A 17,369-nucleotide genomic window follows, 5' to 3' on the forward strand; every position below is an offset into this window, starting at 1 on the left:
ATGTATTAAATCTTAGAAAATCTTCTTCTTTACTCCCATATACATTTGTTAAAAACTAAATGCATGATTATGATATCCAAGAAGCCCTCTACCAAAATTGTGAAATTCATGACCCCTGTGTCAGGGGTTCAGGCTCTAGGATGGGGCCAATATGGCCATATAGTAAAAATGTATTAAATCTTAGAAAACCTTCTTGTCTACTCCCAGATATATTTGTTAAAACCTAAATGCTTGATTATGATGTAAATGAAGCCCTTAACCAAAATTGTGACATTCATGGCCCCTGGGTCAGGGGTTCAGGCTCTAGGGTGGGGCCAATATGGCCATATATTAAAAATGCATTAAATCTTAAAAAATCTTCTTCTTTACTCCCAAACATGTGGGCAAAAAACTGAATACATGGTTATGATGTCCACTTACTCCTCGACCTAAATTGTGAAATTCATGGCCCCTGTATTTCTTCTCTATTTTCACACATCTGTATGAAAAAATGACTTCATAATTATGTTTACCAGGAAGTCCTCTACTAAGAGTATGAGTTTTGACTCTAGGGCAAGGCCATAATGGATGTATAGGTGTTAATGCATATAATGTTAAAAAAATATCTTCTTTACTCCCACACACCTGAAAGGAAAACTGAATTCATAATTTTGTAGACCAGATCTTTAAGTTTTTCGCCAAAATAATAGGTTTCATAGTTCTTTTTGAAAGATTTCAGGCAGGGAGGTGGTCGTCATTACAAATTTATAATTTTTCTACTCCAGAATGAAACCCAATTAAATGAATATATGAGACTCCTCGACAAGTTTGTGTATGCCACTATGGGTTATATGCTACTCAGGTGACCGTTAAGGCCTATTGGCCTCTTGTTTATTCTTGTGAATAAAATTCTAGTCAAGGTACAATCATTTATTTCTTCTTGATATAAGAAATTAGATTTTACCAAAGGCAGTTTAAAAGGAAATTATTTATAATAAACTAATGGCATCTTAGTTTTTCTTTAATTACAAGTATATGACTCATATAATCTAGCATACTTGTTAACCGATAAAAGAGATAAACATCTTCTTGGATGAAGTGGACAAGGAATGTTGTAATACAGTCCATGCTCACGTGGTGACATCTGTTACAGGTCAGTGATTTCTGTGACGTAACCAGTAACCTCTACAGTGCGGTGGCGACCTTCAGGAATGGAGGATACCCTTCAGACGGTCTGGCGGGAGTATATGTAGGGTGTAACGCTACATCTGTTAAGGTGAGTGCACTATACATACATGTAAGTACAACTACATCGGTCATAACTACATACAGTAATGTTAGCAGACCTATATCAGTTAAATTGAGTACAGTAACATCAGTTAAAGTGAGTCAAACTACATCGGTTCAATTTAGAACAACTACATAAAATAATGTCGGCTGACCTATATCAGTTAAGTGACTACAGTTAAATTGAGTAAAGTTACATCTGTGAAATTCAGTACAGTTACATCAGTTACAGAAAGTCAAACTCGTCGGTTGAAGTGAGTACAACTACATAAAATAATGTCAGCAGACCTATATCACTTAATTGAGTACAATTTAATTAAGTGCAGTTACATCAGTTAAAGTGTGTACAGTTACATCAATTAAAGTGAGTACAGTTACATCAATTAAAGTGCGTCAAACTACATCGGTTAAAGTTTGTACAACTACATCAAACAATGTCGGCTGACCTATATCAGTTAAGTGAGTACAGTTGAATTGAGTATAGTCACATCAGTTAAAGTGAGTCAAACTACATCGGTTTAAGTGAGTACAACTACATCTTTAAAAGTGAGTGCTACTAAACCTGACAGTTAAAGTATAGCCACATACTACACAGGTATGTCCATAGCTTGTCTTTAAATTAAATGTTTTCATATCATACAATTTTTTTTATAATACTTTAATTACAGTGGAGATAATTCTCTATAAAGCGTCATCTGATTGGTTTAAAAAAAATTAAAGAAATAAAATCAAATACTCACATTTTTGCGTTTTAAAACTTGGAAAAAATATTAAAACTCGACATAAATTGTGTAATCCTATGTTGTTTGCTATAGAACCATTTAATAAGAGCTTGGACAAACCGCAATGTGACGTAGGCTTGTCTATATCATTGTAGGCCACTCAGCCATGGCTCTTTGAAATCAACAAGATTTGTCTGGCTTTTGAGCCAAGACTACGCAGCCGGTGTATATTTCGCTTGAAACCAGCGTCATTTTTAACGTGTTTTGACGCAAGAAATTAGATAGCTACGTCCTATACTGAAAGTCCAAGGCCTTGTTAAAATGGTTCTAATTGTATGCAAAATTATCTCATGAATGTTCGGGAAATATGAAGATTTACACCCCCCCCCCCCCCCCCCCCAGCTGCAGGTCTGTAGCTCCCGGTTTGAAAAAAAAAATTCGGAAGCTAAAATACCTCCCACAGTAAAAAAAAAAAATACTATTTACGGCGCATAAATAATTGTGCTAATTTTGGACTCAATAACCTTATTTTCACACAAATTCTGTGGAAAAAATAAAAACCATAAAATTCTTTAGTCAATTTACTACTATATTGATATCGGTACTTTACTTGTCTCAAACGTTCTCTTAAACACGCTAACCCACCTCGGAAATTGAAGGATTTAAAATTTACGTCAAGATCGAGAGTCGCCTTTTTTACATGTAAACAAACTGCACCACTTCACTTCATATCTGTAGTAAAATGGTGTGTTCTCCGAACGCCTACTCCTCAATTAAAAATAGTAATTGGTCAAGGCAATTATGGGACCCTCTAAGGGGACACAGGTAGACTTTACCTGTATATACTTTGGGACACAGGTAGACGACATTGTCTTATTTTTAATTTAAAAATTTTATTTCGGTGAAATAAAATAATCATTAAATATTACCAAAAAATAATAAAAATTAAATATCTTTCTTCATTTTTACATTTACATCTTAACAAAATAAAAATAAAACCTTATATTATAAAGTATAAATTAAAATCAGAGACAACCATGTATTTATGAGTTTGTTATAAAACAATGCAATGTGTCAAAATAAAAAGAAAATTGTATATAAAATGTTATGCAATTTTAAAACATTATTTTATTGTTTTAAATTATATGAAGTGCTAATAAATTAAATAAACATATTAAAATTGATTCAATATTTTATTTTTATATTTATGCAACAATTTTAATCATATTATAAAGACATTCAAAATTCAACAAAAATGACAAACTGTTATATTATTTTTCATTCAAGGAAACACAGGTAAAGTCTACCCGTGCCCCTTTAGAAGGCCCCATAATTGCCCAGTATAATTTAATAATGATAATTGGGCAGTAGGCGTTCGGAGAATCAACCAGTAAAATGTCCGAGGATTTTTTTGGAATTAAATGTTTGTATAGAATGTGTTCGGGGATAAGGTTAATCAGACCAAAACTAGCGCACCTGCACCGTAAACTGCAGAGTGTATTTTTTTTTTACTATGGACGTCACTGTAGCTCCCAGGTCGTCCGTCCGATTTTTTTTTTAGACCAGCAGCTAAAGCCTAGGCCTGCAGTTACCAACCACCCCCCCCCCCCCCAAAAAAAAAAAAAAATCTCAGGCGTGCTTTCGGAAGCTATGATTTTTTCATTTTTTTTCTTGGGGGAATCAATCCTCATATCTTCCATCATTCTGTAAATGTATAATCACAAGGGGATTAATATCGTTTCATATTTTTCTGGGTTTTTTTTAATTATCATTCTCCCCATAAGATGACCCCCCCCCATTTTTTTTTTAAAGAATATTCTTTCAGATGCAGTGCGATATATGTGAAAAATTGTTTAATGTTGTTAATTCATGTGGTATGAACATTTAATCAATTTTCAATTTTGGAATTTTCATTTCTCATATGAAAAGCATCGTCGGAAACCTATGGCTCATGCAATAAAACCGTCGGCAAAACTGAATTTCCAAAGGTGATTAATGGATCGAGTTGAGCCAGTATCGAAAATCTAATCAAATTATACTTTCAGATTGCGACTCAGGAATGTGGCGGCAAATTTGAAATTGTGGAAATCCCCCGAAATCCATCGCCGACAGACACTTTCACCCATTCGATCTCTAACTACTACGCTATTACATTCTAAGTCTGAGCTTAGAAATATAGAGCCTCTGTTTCATTTTCCTGGGAAATAATCATAATTTTAAAAATTAAAACTTAAAAAAAATTGTATTGGATTTTGTTTTTGTTTTACGTAAAAGATGATTAATGCATTTTCATCTGTTTCCATGTCTTTCTTAAAAACAAGCAAAGGAGTAGAACAGAGAGTCATAAAGAAACGGAGTCAAACTATATAACCCTAACGGAGTCAAACTATATAACCCTAACGGAGTCAAACTATATAACCCTAACGTCGTGAACGAAGATACGAGGTCACCAAGAATCGTTTTGTGGAACCCTTTGTGCCATTGTTTATCCATAAGTGTCCTAGACTTGTCAACTAAAATATGAACACATCATCTCGTGATTGTTTTAATAGCATCAGATATCAATGAAATTAATGTCTGTGCATAAATTAATGCGATGTATACCGACTGTGTACGTATTTTTGATTAGCCCTCCCACTATGTTAACTAGATTAGACGGCCATTTCATGTATGATTGATAGGCTTCAAGGTATTGACAGATTTGTTGATCACGGATTCAGTCTAGCTGTCATTGGCATCAACTTAAATCCTCCATTTTGCACATCGAACTGAAACAAAATGATTCCACTTCGTAAACTTCTACGAATATTTCTGTGACATAGCTGTTGATTCAGATACTATATGTAAGTATTATTATATCAGTAAATATCTAAATGATGCGCGATAGATTCGAGCAACGAAGGATTCGGCAAGATAATGGAAGTGTTATGTTCCAGCAGATATTTTTATGAATTAGTTTCCGAACTATCAATGTTATCTATTGTGAATTTAGTTTTTTCCAAATCTTCAGATGCTTTATGTTATATGTACCTGTTTAAATTTCATATTGTGCTGCCGCCCGCTGCCGACATTCTCTCTCTCTCTCTCTCTCTCTCTCTCTCTCTCTCTCTCTCTCTCTCTCATTGTTTTTATGATTTACAGTACACCTAAAATTACGTCCAACCTAAAACGTCATACCTCTTTTAAAACATACCACATCGCGTATTTTCTGATAGCAAGGAATTGTTTAAAATTTAATAAAAATTGATTGTAAAGTTATTAATTAAATTTGGTTATTTATGTATATGTAAACAGTTAAATCAGGATGAACATATTTACTGTTGTCTAGACAGTCTAATCTAATGACCGATTAACAGTATCACGAGTACATGTTCACTGACCACCCCCCCCCCCCCCCCCGTAATCTTCACATTGGTCTTGAATTTCTTTTCTTTTTAATTCTTGTGTACTGCAAGCTGAATTCATTATAGTGTGACTTAAGTTTTAACTTATATCACTGTACACGTGCTGTAAACATTCTTAAACCGCCCCCTTTTTTTTTTAAATAACGAACGACAACTCATGCGTGATGACAGCTAACAGATGGAGGAGGCCGAGAGGATATTTGAGGAGGCAAAATCACACGAATCAAACTCCAACAATCTTATAGCGTCCGATTTATACACAGAGTTTATTAACCGAGCCTTGGCATGTCCAAATCGACAGTCTTTGTGAGTTAATACCGTATACATAGGAGTCAATTTAATCACATAACTCGAATTTCCTCGTGATGAACCTGTTTATCATTCTTGGTAACAGAGAAAGGTATTTCATATGGTAGGGAAAACGTATGATTCAGTTTTAGGTAATTAGGAATGATTGTTTACATTAATTTGGAATACCAGCTGGTTACAATTTTAGTAATCTCAGCGAGATTCGTCGAGACTGAAAATTTTTTGATGGACGTCTCTTCCGAATCTCAGACCAGTGCCACACAAAGTGATTCGGGAAAATTTGCCCCAACTTCGGCCGGTTGTTATGTTAGAAATACGCTGAATTAAATCATCTGCTCGCTTCAACTTTTTACTTTGAACATCCCTTTAACTCCCTATCAACAAAAAATGTTAGGTTCCTACCGTTAAAAGATTTATATCCCACAAAATATGAACTTGTTTATTTTTCAATTCATTTCCACACTCATTAACATCTCCAATGCTGAAGAGTTCCAGTCAAGGTCATAAATAGACTGTTTCAAAATATGTCGTATTCGTAGTTTTACATAGAAAACTATAAAAGGGCAAACATAAACTTTATAAATGCATTTAGATGTCGAGTTATTTGCCAAAAAAAATAAAATATGGAATTTATAATAAATAAAAAGGGAATATCCGGTATTTATAACTAAACCTTTTAATTTTATAATGAAATATTCATAAAATGATAAGGTTGAAACCTTTGAGTACGACATATTCTGAAACAGGCTATTTGTGACCTTGACTGGAACTCTTCAGCATTGGAGATGTGAATGAGTGTGGAAATGAATTGAAAAATAAACAAGTTCATATTTTGTGGGATATAAATCTTTTAACGGTAGGAACCTAACATTTTTTGTTGATAGGGAGTTAAAGGGATGTTCAAAGTAAAAAGTTGAAGCGAGCAGATGATTTAATTCAGCGTATTTCTAACATAACAACCGGCCGAAGTTGGGGCAAATTTTCCCGAATCACTTTGTGTGGCACTGGTCTGAGATTCGGAAGAGACGTCCGTCAAAAAATTTTCAGTCTCGACGAATCTCGCTGAGATTACAATTTTAGGTCCGAGAAGTTAGCTTTGGCCTTCAACAACAGAGGATTCCTGAAATACAAAGCAGTAGACTTTGACGGTGCCATCACTGACTACACAGAGAGTTTGAAACTTAATACCAGTTCCTGCATCACTTACTATAACCGTGGGACGGTTTTATACAGGCTGAGTATGTGATCTTCTGTTGAATTATCTTGAGAGAAATATAGACAGATTATAATTAAAAACAAGCTCTCACTCAACTATGGGCGATGACGGCTTGTTTGAACAAGGGAACTTGTCCATATCAGATCATTTCGAGTCAAACTCAATGAACGGTATCAAACTATAACTGATAAACTATATGACAGCACTGTCCAAGGATAAACGTTGCCATAACCAGATCAAGTATAAGGCTTATACAGGCATCGTCTGCGGCCTATTCAAATCATGTCTTGTGACCCCAAAAAATGTTTAAAATCTAGTGCCCAGAATCCTCCCTTGCTCTGTGATTGTAGTCCAGACTTGATCCAGCATTTCCTATTTCTATTTCTACGATTGCTTGAAGCCTGTTTCGAAGTTAAATATTGTTAATTAATATTGAAACAGTATAAAGTTAAGGTTTTTAATGATAATAAGGTATCAAGCAATTGTTTTGTATGTAAGCAATACCCTTACAAGAATTTTCTATACCTTATAATTTATTGGCATTATATACAATTTTACTGCATATTTTATTTCCCAGTATTGTTATTTTTCTTATCATAAAAGATTTCTGTCAATCAATGAAAAACTTTTACAGATATTTCTTTTAAAGGTAAATTTGATGATGCTATAATGGACATGAAGAAAGCCCTGTCATTAGATCCCAGTTTTGAACCAGCGCAAACTGGTCTACTGTGCGCTCAACAGGACAGAGAGATTAAACTGAAAAGAGGCTGGTGAAGATGCACCACATACTGTTACTGAGGCCTTTACATTAAAATTCTGCACATCCTATGTGTACTTCTATGCATAACAGGTCACTCAGTAAAGGGTTTATTTATTGAATATTTTAAATCCACCTGTGTGATTCTAAACTAACTAAAAGTACTGATAATACTTATAAGATGTCCTTGTATCTGAGGTGTTGAAAACCTTTTATGACCACTGCCTCACATTCTTGCTACTTGAATTGCTGTCATCACAGATTCAAGCTGTTTTGCTGTCCTCTTTCATTCTGTTGAAATTTTACTAGCAAAATATATTTTCCTTTCAATTCTTCGTTAAGTATGATAAATAAAAAATATAAAAACACAAAAAGATATGTATTTATATTTTAATATGTGAAAACAAGGTGATGCAATGGCTTATTGCACAGCCTGAAACTGATCTCAGAAATGTTTGTGTTTATGATACAGCTGCACAAATAATGGGTAGTTCTTTACTGAACTGGCTGGACGATGGAACACAATGATACACAGAACACATGTCTTCTTTTCTCACCTGGCGTCGAAAACAATCACTGAATCAAGTTAAGGAAATTTTTTATAAAAAAGGCATCTAGTTTTAAGAAACATATTTTGTCAGTTGTCATTAGCAGAAAAATCCCTCTCTCATCTACTCATTCAAAATTGGTCTTGAAACAAAGAGATCAACTTTTTAAGTCTTGTAATAAATGAAGAAGAAATGATTTTTCTATTAATACATAAAGCATTTTATATTATAAAAACATGCTCAACTACAACATACGGTGTTTCTGGGCAATTTGGGAATGGCCAATTGACTGAGAAGTGGCACAGGTGTGTTCCTGTATGAGTTTGTGAAAGTGCTGCAGATCTGTGGATCTACAGGAAAAATTTCGATTGACATGCCTTAGAACTACAGTGTTTCGCATACCAAAAAAATTGTGATGTACTGTGCTAAAAAATTAACTTTTGCTAGTTTTGGACTAATTAACCTGATTTCCTAACACATTACTTACAAAAAATTATATCCCAAGAAATCCTCAGATGTTTGACAACAGACATCATCAATTTACTTGCCTCTTTTAAAGAACATTAAAAGCCCTGCAAAGTGAAGCAGCTTGCTTTGTTAATATGTAAAAATTGAGACTCTCAATCTGCATGTGAATTAAAATATACTTCATTTTTTGAGGTCAGTTGGCATGTTTAGAGAAGAACAGCAATGACATAAGAAGTAAATTGTCTAGAGAATCTTATTTCTTACACAATGCTTTCAACAGATAAGGTTAATCACAGGTAGTCTTAAACTAGCACAAGTTTTCAGCGCTGTAAATTGCACCGTTTTAGCACTTGGGAACTGTTGCTTAGTACATCAGTAATACATGAAGTAGAAATCAGTGTTCCATGGAAAGCACACACAAGTTGTGCATGTGAATTGACCCTAAAAGAAAATGTATTGAATGAAACTATGAAAAAAAAAGCAATTCTTTGGGCAAGACATAGTGAAACACCGTGAAAAAAAAGCTATTGGAAAATTTAGAAACCAAATTATGATATAGAAAGCTGGGATCTGAAACATTATAAATAAATTTTGATCTCAAACACACATCAACATCTATTCTATTGAAATTGGTGAGAAGGATACTTCTTTTTGTCCTCTTTTTGTACATGATTCTGTAACCACACTCCCTACATCGGATTGGATCTCTAGCTTTAATTTCATTTTCTTGGTGGCATTCTGAAATTGCAAATGAATAGACAACAAAGAACTATTACTGTTAAAATCAAACCAAGTTGATGATTGCATATGTTTGTTCACTATTCAACCAGATATATGCAACTTTATATATGTATAATAAAGCTTAGAGCATTAAATAAAAATGAGAAAAAATGAATGTCGTTTTATAGTACCAATCATTTTGGTAGTACAAGTATCAGATACAAATTTATCCTTTTAATTAGTTTAATTTGATGAAAAATTAGATGACAGTGGTGTTCACTGTCATCTAATTTTTTAAACATGTCATGAATAGTTTAAAAGTATAAAAAATAAAAGTTACCTCCACATATATAGATCATAGTCTGTTGTTTCCTTGGATCTGTATTGCTAGAATCTTTTGACTGTTCCATACTGGTTGCAAGCTGTCATGGTCAGAGAATGAAAAGTTATGTACATGTATATCAGTTTCAGCTTTTTGCCAGTTTAATAATAAATCAATTATTTTATCTCCATAATTATGTAAACATTTTTTCGCCAATACTATAATTCAAAACTAGACATTCTTAATTAACAGTTTAATGGACCTGCAAGAAAATTATTAAAAATTCTCGGGCATTTGTTCATTATACAGGCCTGGGCATAACCTTATTTAAAAAACATACCCGGTATACAGTAAAACATGCGTATAATGAAGTGCCACGGACGGGCGATTTTACTTTGTTATAAGCATAATTCGTTATATCCATCAAGTTTAAAACGTGTAACTAAGTCATATGGAATGAAAATCACTCAATCTAATTAAAATTAGAACTTCCATCCGCTTCCCGGTTTTCAACACACAACATCTAAAACCGGGGAGCAGATGGAAGTTCTAATTTTAATTAGATTGGAGAATCACTTCGCTGCATGCATCAGTTCATAATACCTAAGTGTGTTCGTTATAACCATGTTTTACTGAAATTCTAAAACAGGTTATGTGTTGAAAAATGAATTATTTTCCATGTTTCCATTCTTGTTGTTTAGTATTCAGTAACATTAGTCTTGCTCACTTCATTCTTTCTGATTGAAAACATTGATCTTATGATTTGTTACCATTACATCTGCATTTCTCTTCATTGCTTAACATAATGCCAACAATTTATCCAGCTGGTGTGTCAAATGATTGTAGCCACAATTTGCGTACCTCTTAAAACAAAGATTTTTCTCTAACTCATACTGTATTAAAACATTTCTTCCTTACCTAATATACATGCACTCTGTGCATCAGCGTGATTTGGAGCAAAATAAATATAGCAATATATAACATTTTTGAATAAGTTTTCTCGTTATGTCACAAATGAGATGATTTTATTACTATGCCCTGAAAATTGCTGAATCACACCGGAAACAGTTATATTGCCCTCCCGGAAACAGTTATATTTCACAGGAAATAGTTATATTGCCCTCCCAAAACTGTAATATCACCATCGCGTGCAAGAATTCTACATATTAATTACGTCGGGTTCGAAATTCAACGAGCCAGTTGCTAAGCGAACGTAAACAGATCAGCAAATTTTAAACTTGTCAGACCAACGTCTGCGGTTTGTTCATCTAAATTTAGAGGAACTATCATTATTATTGATTAAGAATCAATGATCAGCGTATTACTTGACGTTTTACATTGTACGTACATTGACTAAATATGAGCATGTGCCATTAAATACTCTTGTAAATTAAATAAATATGTTGATAAATTGAGTTTGATTTGTTTAAAAATGTTATATAACATATATTTCATGTCTTCTCATGTAACAATACCAGAATATTTGTCCCTCGTTGGCAGGAAAGCCCGGGAGTGTTATGTCGCCCTCTGCCTTTGGCATCTGGTGACATAACACTCCAGGGCTTTCCTGTCACCTCGGGGCAAATATTTTGGTATGTCGCCCTCGAAGCCATGTAATATATGTATAATATTGCATTAATGTCAGCAGGTATATGGTGTACTTCGGCCAAAAAATAGATCTCAAAACAACACCCGTGAACTATTACAGCACCGCAAAACCTTTATCCTATTCCAAACTGTTAAAAGACTGACACTGTATTTATTTTGGCACTACATTTGAGTCATTGTAAATTACTAAATAGAAAGCAAAGGAGTGTAAATGTGCATTTATCAGATGAATATTAACATATTCTTCAAAAACATATATATCATATATTCATTTTAAAGATTTCAAAATAAACAGAGTAAAACGACATCACAGAAATAATTTAAAGATTAATTTGTTTATAGATGAACTATATAAGAGGATGATGTACTGGAACATGATTTTTCATGCTTAGGGCGATACACCTGTGAAACAACATGTTAAATTTATACAATACACACATCTAAAAACCCTGACGCTTACCTATTTGCAAAAAAAATATCTTGTTATGAGATTCAAAGGCATTAAAGATTTAATCTTCTCCAGTTCTAACATGAAACGCCATGTGAAATTGCTGGAGGAAGTGACGAAATTCTATCTTGTAAACATTCTGCGAACTTCCGTTATACCTTTCTTCGTAGGATCGCATCGAAAAGTCAAGAGGTGATCCGGCATTGTTTTGATTGGTCAACGACATTTTGGCGAATCATTTGAAACATTTGCCAAGTGAGTGAAAAACACACAGAGACCGAGTAGATATTTGTCCAAGTTTTCATCACGAAACTTTATATATTGTGGAAGAATTGAACACAAGAGAGTTAAAAAATTGAAATGAGAAAGTGATTTACGTCAGAAAGGTAAGATAATCTGACATTTATTAATTCTCCGGCATTGACTTATTTATATTTGACAAGGAAGGCTTCCCGCCTGTCGAACGACTAAGCCGGATGGTAAACGTGTTTATGGTTTATATAAAAAAAAAATTAAGTATTACCAAATAATATTTCTAGTATAAAAAATATATTATAAGTTGTAAGTAAATGTTCTATTTATATTTCTCATTCATCATAACAAAAATTCTCAACATAAAGGACATGTTCTTTTTGAAATCCACGCGCCACAAAATGACATAACCGTCGGGTATTCCATGCAACATTGATTTTTATAAAATTGTCTTTTAAATGATTAACATACAATTATGTCCGTATTGTAATAATTTTAATCAAATAATATCATTTTTATGATTCATGACACAACATAACTTTTAAATTTTCAATCATATAAAATAAATATAATAAAATGCTTACTAGTCATTTTTTTTTATAATTATTTATACTTATATTTATAATCGAAATTGATTTCTTTTTTTTTTTAATTGTCAAAATTTTATTTTTCTTAATAAAGTTGATATGAATTATTTTATAATTGTTATCACCATGATCAACATTCTGATCATGCTGAGAGAAACTGAGTCAACGCTTTACATGTAATGTATGCCTACTAATTATCTGAACATTATTTATTTAATATGCAAAAAACTAACAGCTTAAAATCCAAACAATCAATTTATGTACATTTGAATGAAAATTAGGTGTTAAATAAACTGTAAAACACCTCCAGTTGAAGTGGATTGAAACCATGGTAGGATTCCAAGCTGATAAGACAGGTGACAGCTTTGGCAGTTTTTACAACAAGCTGAAGCCTTTGATCTAAGAAAACACTTCATTAGAAGTCTATTAATTCCCCTGGTTGTACAGCAATCCTCACATGTGATATGAATTTTATTGCCCCAGGGTACAAATTTCCAGTTTTGATCTTATTATTAAATAATTATCTCTTAAAAAATAAACAATCCAGAACAAAAAAAATCCCCTGCAGCAATAAAAATTGCAGATACCATTGTTTATATAATGACAATAAAACTTTTAATAATCTTATCTCCCTCATTCTTTGAGAGTGATACTGGATTAACAACCTTTCTTTATAAATGATAATAGGATCTACTGATTTCTATTTTATTGGGAAAAGGGACAGGTACTGTTTTGGGCATTTCATTGTGTGCTTATACTGATATATTACATTAATAAATTTTTAATCCCACAAGCCCAAAATGTTTTTATTCACTGATATGTTATTGTTTTTGTTGGTTTTTTTTCAGATGGATTTTGAGCATCATAAACTAGAACAGTGTCCAGATTTGAGTGGCTTCAATGAAAAGGGAAGAGCATTTAGCACAAGTACACCAGTCGTACACAGTAAACTTAGTGATGATCTCCCCCCTCGGTCCCTGTCGACCAGTGCCTGGTCCCCCAACGATAGTGGGTATGGGGACTCCCTCTGTAGCAGCAGTGCTGGAGATGACACCTGTCACGTGACACCAACAGCAAGCAGGGGCAGCTTCACCAGCTTCCGACTGACCGGTCTGGATCTGAGCCCGAGTCCCACACCGACCGTTAAGATCAGCGGATCACTACAGACAGACAAACATGTGCCCAGGTTCTCCCTCGGTGTTCACACACTGGACTTCGAAATTCCTGAAGAGGAACAAGTGTTTGAGAAGTTCTCCCCCAACAAGACTGAGAGTCCCATTCCTCACTACAGTTTGGAGGATGAGGCTGAGGACATGCTTATTGAGGAGTCTGAAACCTCATCTGCCCCTTCTTCGTCCTCGAGAACTCAAACATCTTGTTCAAATTTGACAGACAGATTTGATGCAGTGTTAAAGCAGTGCATGCCCAAAGTACCCGACAGAATGATTGGCAGAAAGATGGGGCTGGAGAAAGTAGACTTGATTCATGAACTTGACCACAGAGGGATGGGGATTATCATAGAGAAAATTGTCAGTTATCTCCAGGCTTCAGATATCCGCAGGTTAGTACATGTAATACAAGTAAAAGAAATATATAATGAGATATTGTGAATATGCATGCAAATCGTTTACAGGCATGATGTTGGTGATTTAATTTTCAAAAAATTTGTAACTTAAAATTAACAAAAACTAGGCATGGGAATATATAAATAAGATTTAGGGCATTTAAAATGTTGCTTTGTGTTGCAAATTTCCAACTTTTCGTTTTTATTCTTCATAAAATATGACTTGCCTTGCCTCCTGATCACTGAACTGTAAAAGGCTGAATAGGTTTCTAATAATTGAAATAAGAGGCTAGCAGTGTAGATCAACTTGATCAAGAATAATTTATGCTAACAGAGTTTATGGGGTTTTTTGTCTTGGTCATTTCATCAAAGAGTTCAGTTGTATAATTCTACCAAATTACTACTTGATAATATTAAACCGGGTCCTGTATTCTGATTCATCCACTCTTTCACTGTGTCCACCGTTCACCTGTTGATCATGATACAATCAACAAAAAATGGATAAACGTATGGAGAAGACGAAATGGTAAACTTTTTTGATTTCCATAATCCTAAATTGATATATATATAAAAAGAAATCAAGTTGAGTCCAAGCTCAAATGGTGTTTCAATAGGAATTATCAGGACTCATTCAGGCTAGCTACTGATGGATTTAGTCTATGTTCTCTAAATACCTAATCCTGTGTTTGTGTAAAAATCACATATTTCCCCCAAATATTTGCTGGATTAAAATGATGACTTAGTATGCGCAGTACAAATCCAGTTATTGTGATCAAGTGGCCAAGAGTCTATCGACAGCTTGGGGGATCTGTTGTGTTGGATCAGGCCTGGGGGGATTATCCCTCGGCTGGCCCTGTGATTGTTTGTGAAACTGGTCAGTTGTGACCTCACAAATATGTACAGAAGTACTGACACTGGGTAATACTCATCATCACTGTCCATGATTTGTTACTGTGCTAATCCAGCCCCCAACACTGGGCTGTAAACATACACCCCCAGGGTGTGAAACAAACACCAAGGCCCAGAAAAGTCTGATGGTCTAACAGTAAACCCATGCCCCCCAGCCCTCACACAGATTCTCTATACGTAGTGTTGAACCTGGCATTGATGACTCTGTCAATGCCAAATCAATAAAAAGTTGCTGCCACACTGCTATTGATGAGGCTGCCCCTAATGGTCCAATCACTTCATCATGCCAAGTTTGGTATAAAACAATTCATCAGGACAGTTTTTCTCCATTCAGTGCCTGAACTTCTCTCAAGCAACATCAAGATTTGAAGTCAATTCACATATCTTCATTTCATTGTCAATATTTTAGGATGTGCAGAGTTGACAAAACATGGCGATCTGTGTGCAGCCGCTGGGCAGTAAAGAAGCCAACAAAAAGGCTAAGATTGTTGAAATTGAGAGACAAGGTAAAAAATTAGAAGCATTGTGCTATCTAAAAAAAATTAAGGCATTAAACAGATATTATTTCTTCCATTTGAGAAAAAAACATGAACATTTTAACTGAAAATAGAAAATGAATATAAGACTAAATAAATTATAGTTTCTTTAAACTACATTAACAATTAACATTTACACTTTATGAAACATGTTATTGGATGATGCACATATCATGACCTCCTTTCAATCACTTGCAGGAAAATGAGAGTCACAAAGTGCCCCAAGACTTGGACTTAGTGGGGAGAGGCCTCACAGTAGGGGAGCAGACCACGCTGAGTACTGTCCAGGCAGTGCAAGAACGAGTCCCCCCACCCTGCTCCATTGGCACCCAGAGGGATCTCTTTGTACAGGTCAGTCTATAGACACAAATACCTACATATCATGATTCATCCCATTCATTTTAACGTCAAATTCTCCTTATTGACATTAGAGACTTATTTTAAAATTTCATAACTTTTTATTTCAGACTGCTGGAACTCTGAAAAATGAGGAGAAAATGACCAAATGTCCCATGTGCCAACAAGCTGCCATTGTGTACCCTGTGGAAGAGAGGGGTGTGTGCCAGTCAGACAAGTGCCAATTCGATTACTGTGTCAAGTGCTTTCACCCATTCCACCAAAGCAGACCCTGCGTTCAATTAACAGTGAGCAAAGTCAAACGAAGTAAAGACTCAAAAATAGGTGGAAAACGTGGAAAGCAGAATCTGAGGCGCTTATAGCACAGATAACATGACCCTCCCGGTCAGTGACCTTCAACTGAGACAAAGGAGACTCGTCCCCTCCTTGAGTAGTGCCACCTGGTGGTGCCCTAGTCCCAAAGCCAGTGTCCAATACGGGACACCAAGATGTGAACTTTCTACCACTGCCAAGTTCAACGAATCAGCTATCAGAAGGCAGCTATGTAACCACAAGGTTTCAGCCATCTTTACAAGGCTAATGCCATCTTAAATCAAAATCCACCAATTGTGTTCAATTGTTCATATTTTTGATGTGTTCATTTATCTTAAGTGTTCAGGAAATGAACAAGTGTTTTTAGAGTTTGATGATTTCTTATATTTTAATATATATAATTTGATTATTTTTTTCAAAATGTTTTTTTAGCCTATATATCATTTTTTAATTGTATTTTACTACTTTCACTATTACGAATAAGTTCAATTATGAATTATTTAGTATTTTCCCGATTTTAAGCCCATTTGTATTTTAACAGTAATTATACTAAAATTCTCTTCACAAGCCGACATAAAATATTGAAATTTTGCAGCATTTATATTCTAAGATAATCAGCAAATTGTATTAACAGGCATGTCTTTAATAAACAGATTGATTTACTTTGTTGCTCCAAAATGAACTTTATGCAAAATGTGATGTGCATGTTCAAAAATTATATTTTGAATAAATTTATATCTTTACATTTAAAAAAAAGTTGTTTTTCTTTCAAGTGTTAAAATTCATTCAGAGAAAAAAAAAATATACCATGTCCTCCCCTTTTCGGTTTAAGCTCACAAATAAACTGCTATATTAAAAGAAGTTTAGAAGCTGCATTTAATAATTTAACTCTCCAATTCTGTATAAATAAAATCCATTTTTCCCCCTGGATATTCTTATGTTTATAATCATAAGTCCCTTTTCTAACAGGATGGTTTTATAGTCCTATCACATGTTGAGTATTGCAGTTTTCAAAACGATCCTTAACAATACGGTAGTTTATATATGGGATATAAACCTAC

The 17,369-nt window shown here is 34.2% G+C and overlaps 3 protein-coding genes across 4 annotated transcripts in view; all 3 read left to right on the forward strand.

The window, feature by feature from the left end:
• The window catches only part of LOC128183312 (uncharacterized), a 30,788-nt gene extending 26,557 nt beyond the window's left edge, over positions 1-4,231 (forward strand). The window contains exons 22-23 of the mRNA XM_052852306.1: positions 1,133-1,255; positions 4,034-4,231. Of these exons, the coding sequence (XP_052708266.1) occupies positions 1,133-1,255; positions 4,034-4,147 (237 nt within the window). The 3' untranslated portion in view covers positions 4,148-4,231. The remainder of the gene's footprint in view (positions 1-1,132; positions 1,256-4,033) is intronic.
• Positions 4,232-5,534: 1,303 nt separating this feature from the next.
• LOC128183610 (tetratricopeptide repeat protein 32-like) lies at positions 5,535-8,228 on the forward strand. 2 transcript variants are annotated; one of them, XM_052852738.1, is made up of 3 exons: positions 5,535-5,698; positions 6,782-6,939; positions 7,567-8,228. In XM_052852738.1, the coding sequence occupies exons 1-3, from the start codon at positions 5,571-5,573 to the stop codon at positions 7,692-7,694; spliced, it is 414 nt and encodes a 137-aa protein (XP_052708698.1). In that variant the 5' UTR covers positions 5,535-5,570; the 3' UTR covers positions 7,695-8,228. The 2 variants fall into 2 exon arrangements, with proteins under 2 accessions (XP_052708698.1, XP_052708766.1); XM_052852806.1 differs by having other exon boundaries at positions 5,667-5,804.
• A 3,575-nt stretch (positions 8,229-11,803) lies between these two features.
• Positions 11,804-17,064, forward strand: LOC128183392 (F-box only protein 43-like). Its single transcript, XM_052852411.1, has 5 exons — positions 11,804-12,177; positions 13,479-14,191; positions 15,513-15,609; positions 15,838-15,990; positions 16,107-17,064. Exons 2-5 carry the CDS (start codon positions 13,479-13,481, stop codon positions 16,356-16,358), a joined length of 1,215 nt encoding a protein of 404 aa, XP_052708371.1. The 5' UTR covers positions 11,804-12,177; the 3' UTR covers positions 16,359-17,064.
• The last annotated feature ends 305 nt before the right edge of the window (positions 17,065-17,369 follow it).

The sequence above is a fragment of the Crassostrea angulata genome, chromosome 1, assembly GCF_025612915.1.
Source record: "Crassostrea angulata isolate pt1a10 chromosome 1, ASM2561291v2, whole genome shotgun sequence".
In the NCBI taxonomy this organism is placed as follows: domain Eukaryota; kingdom Metazoa; phylum Mollusca; class Bivalvia; order Ostreida; family Ostreidae; genus Magallana; species Magallana angulata.

What these genes read in the sequence shown, in the direction of transcription:
- LOC128183610 (XM_052852738.1), top strand. Translation starts at nt 5,571, where the DNA reads ATGGAGGAGGCCGAGAGGATATTTGAGGAGGCAAAATCACACGAATCA. An exon ending in TGTCCAAATCGACAGTCTTT is followed by an intron (nt 5,699 to 6,781) that starts GTGAGTTAATAC and finishes TTACAATTTTAG; the next exon opens with GTCCGAGAAGTTAGCTTTGG. An exon ending in GACGGTTTTATACAGGCTGA is followed by an intron (nt 6,940 to 7,566) that starts GTATGTGATCTT and finishes TTTCTTTTAAAG; the next exon opens with GTAAATTTGATGATGCTATA.
- LOC128183392 (XM_052852411.1), top strand. Translation starts at nt 13,479, where the DNA reads ATGGATTTTGAGCATCATAAACTAGAACAGTGTCCAGATTTGAGTGGC. An exon ending in TGTTGAAATTGAGAGACAAG is followed by an intron (nt 15,610 to 15,837) that starts GTAAAAAATTAG and finishes AATCACTTGCAG; the next exon opens with GAAAATGAGAGTCACAAAGT. An exon ending in AGAGGGATCTCTTTGTACAG is followed by an intron (nt 15,991 to 16,106) that starts GTCAGTCTATAG and finishes TTTTTATTTCAG; the next exon opens with ACTGCTGGAACTCTGAAAAA.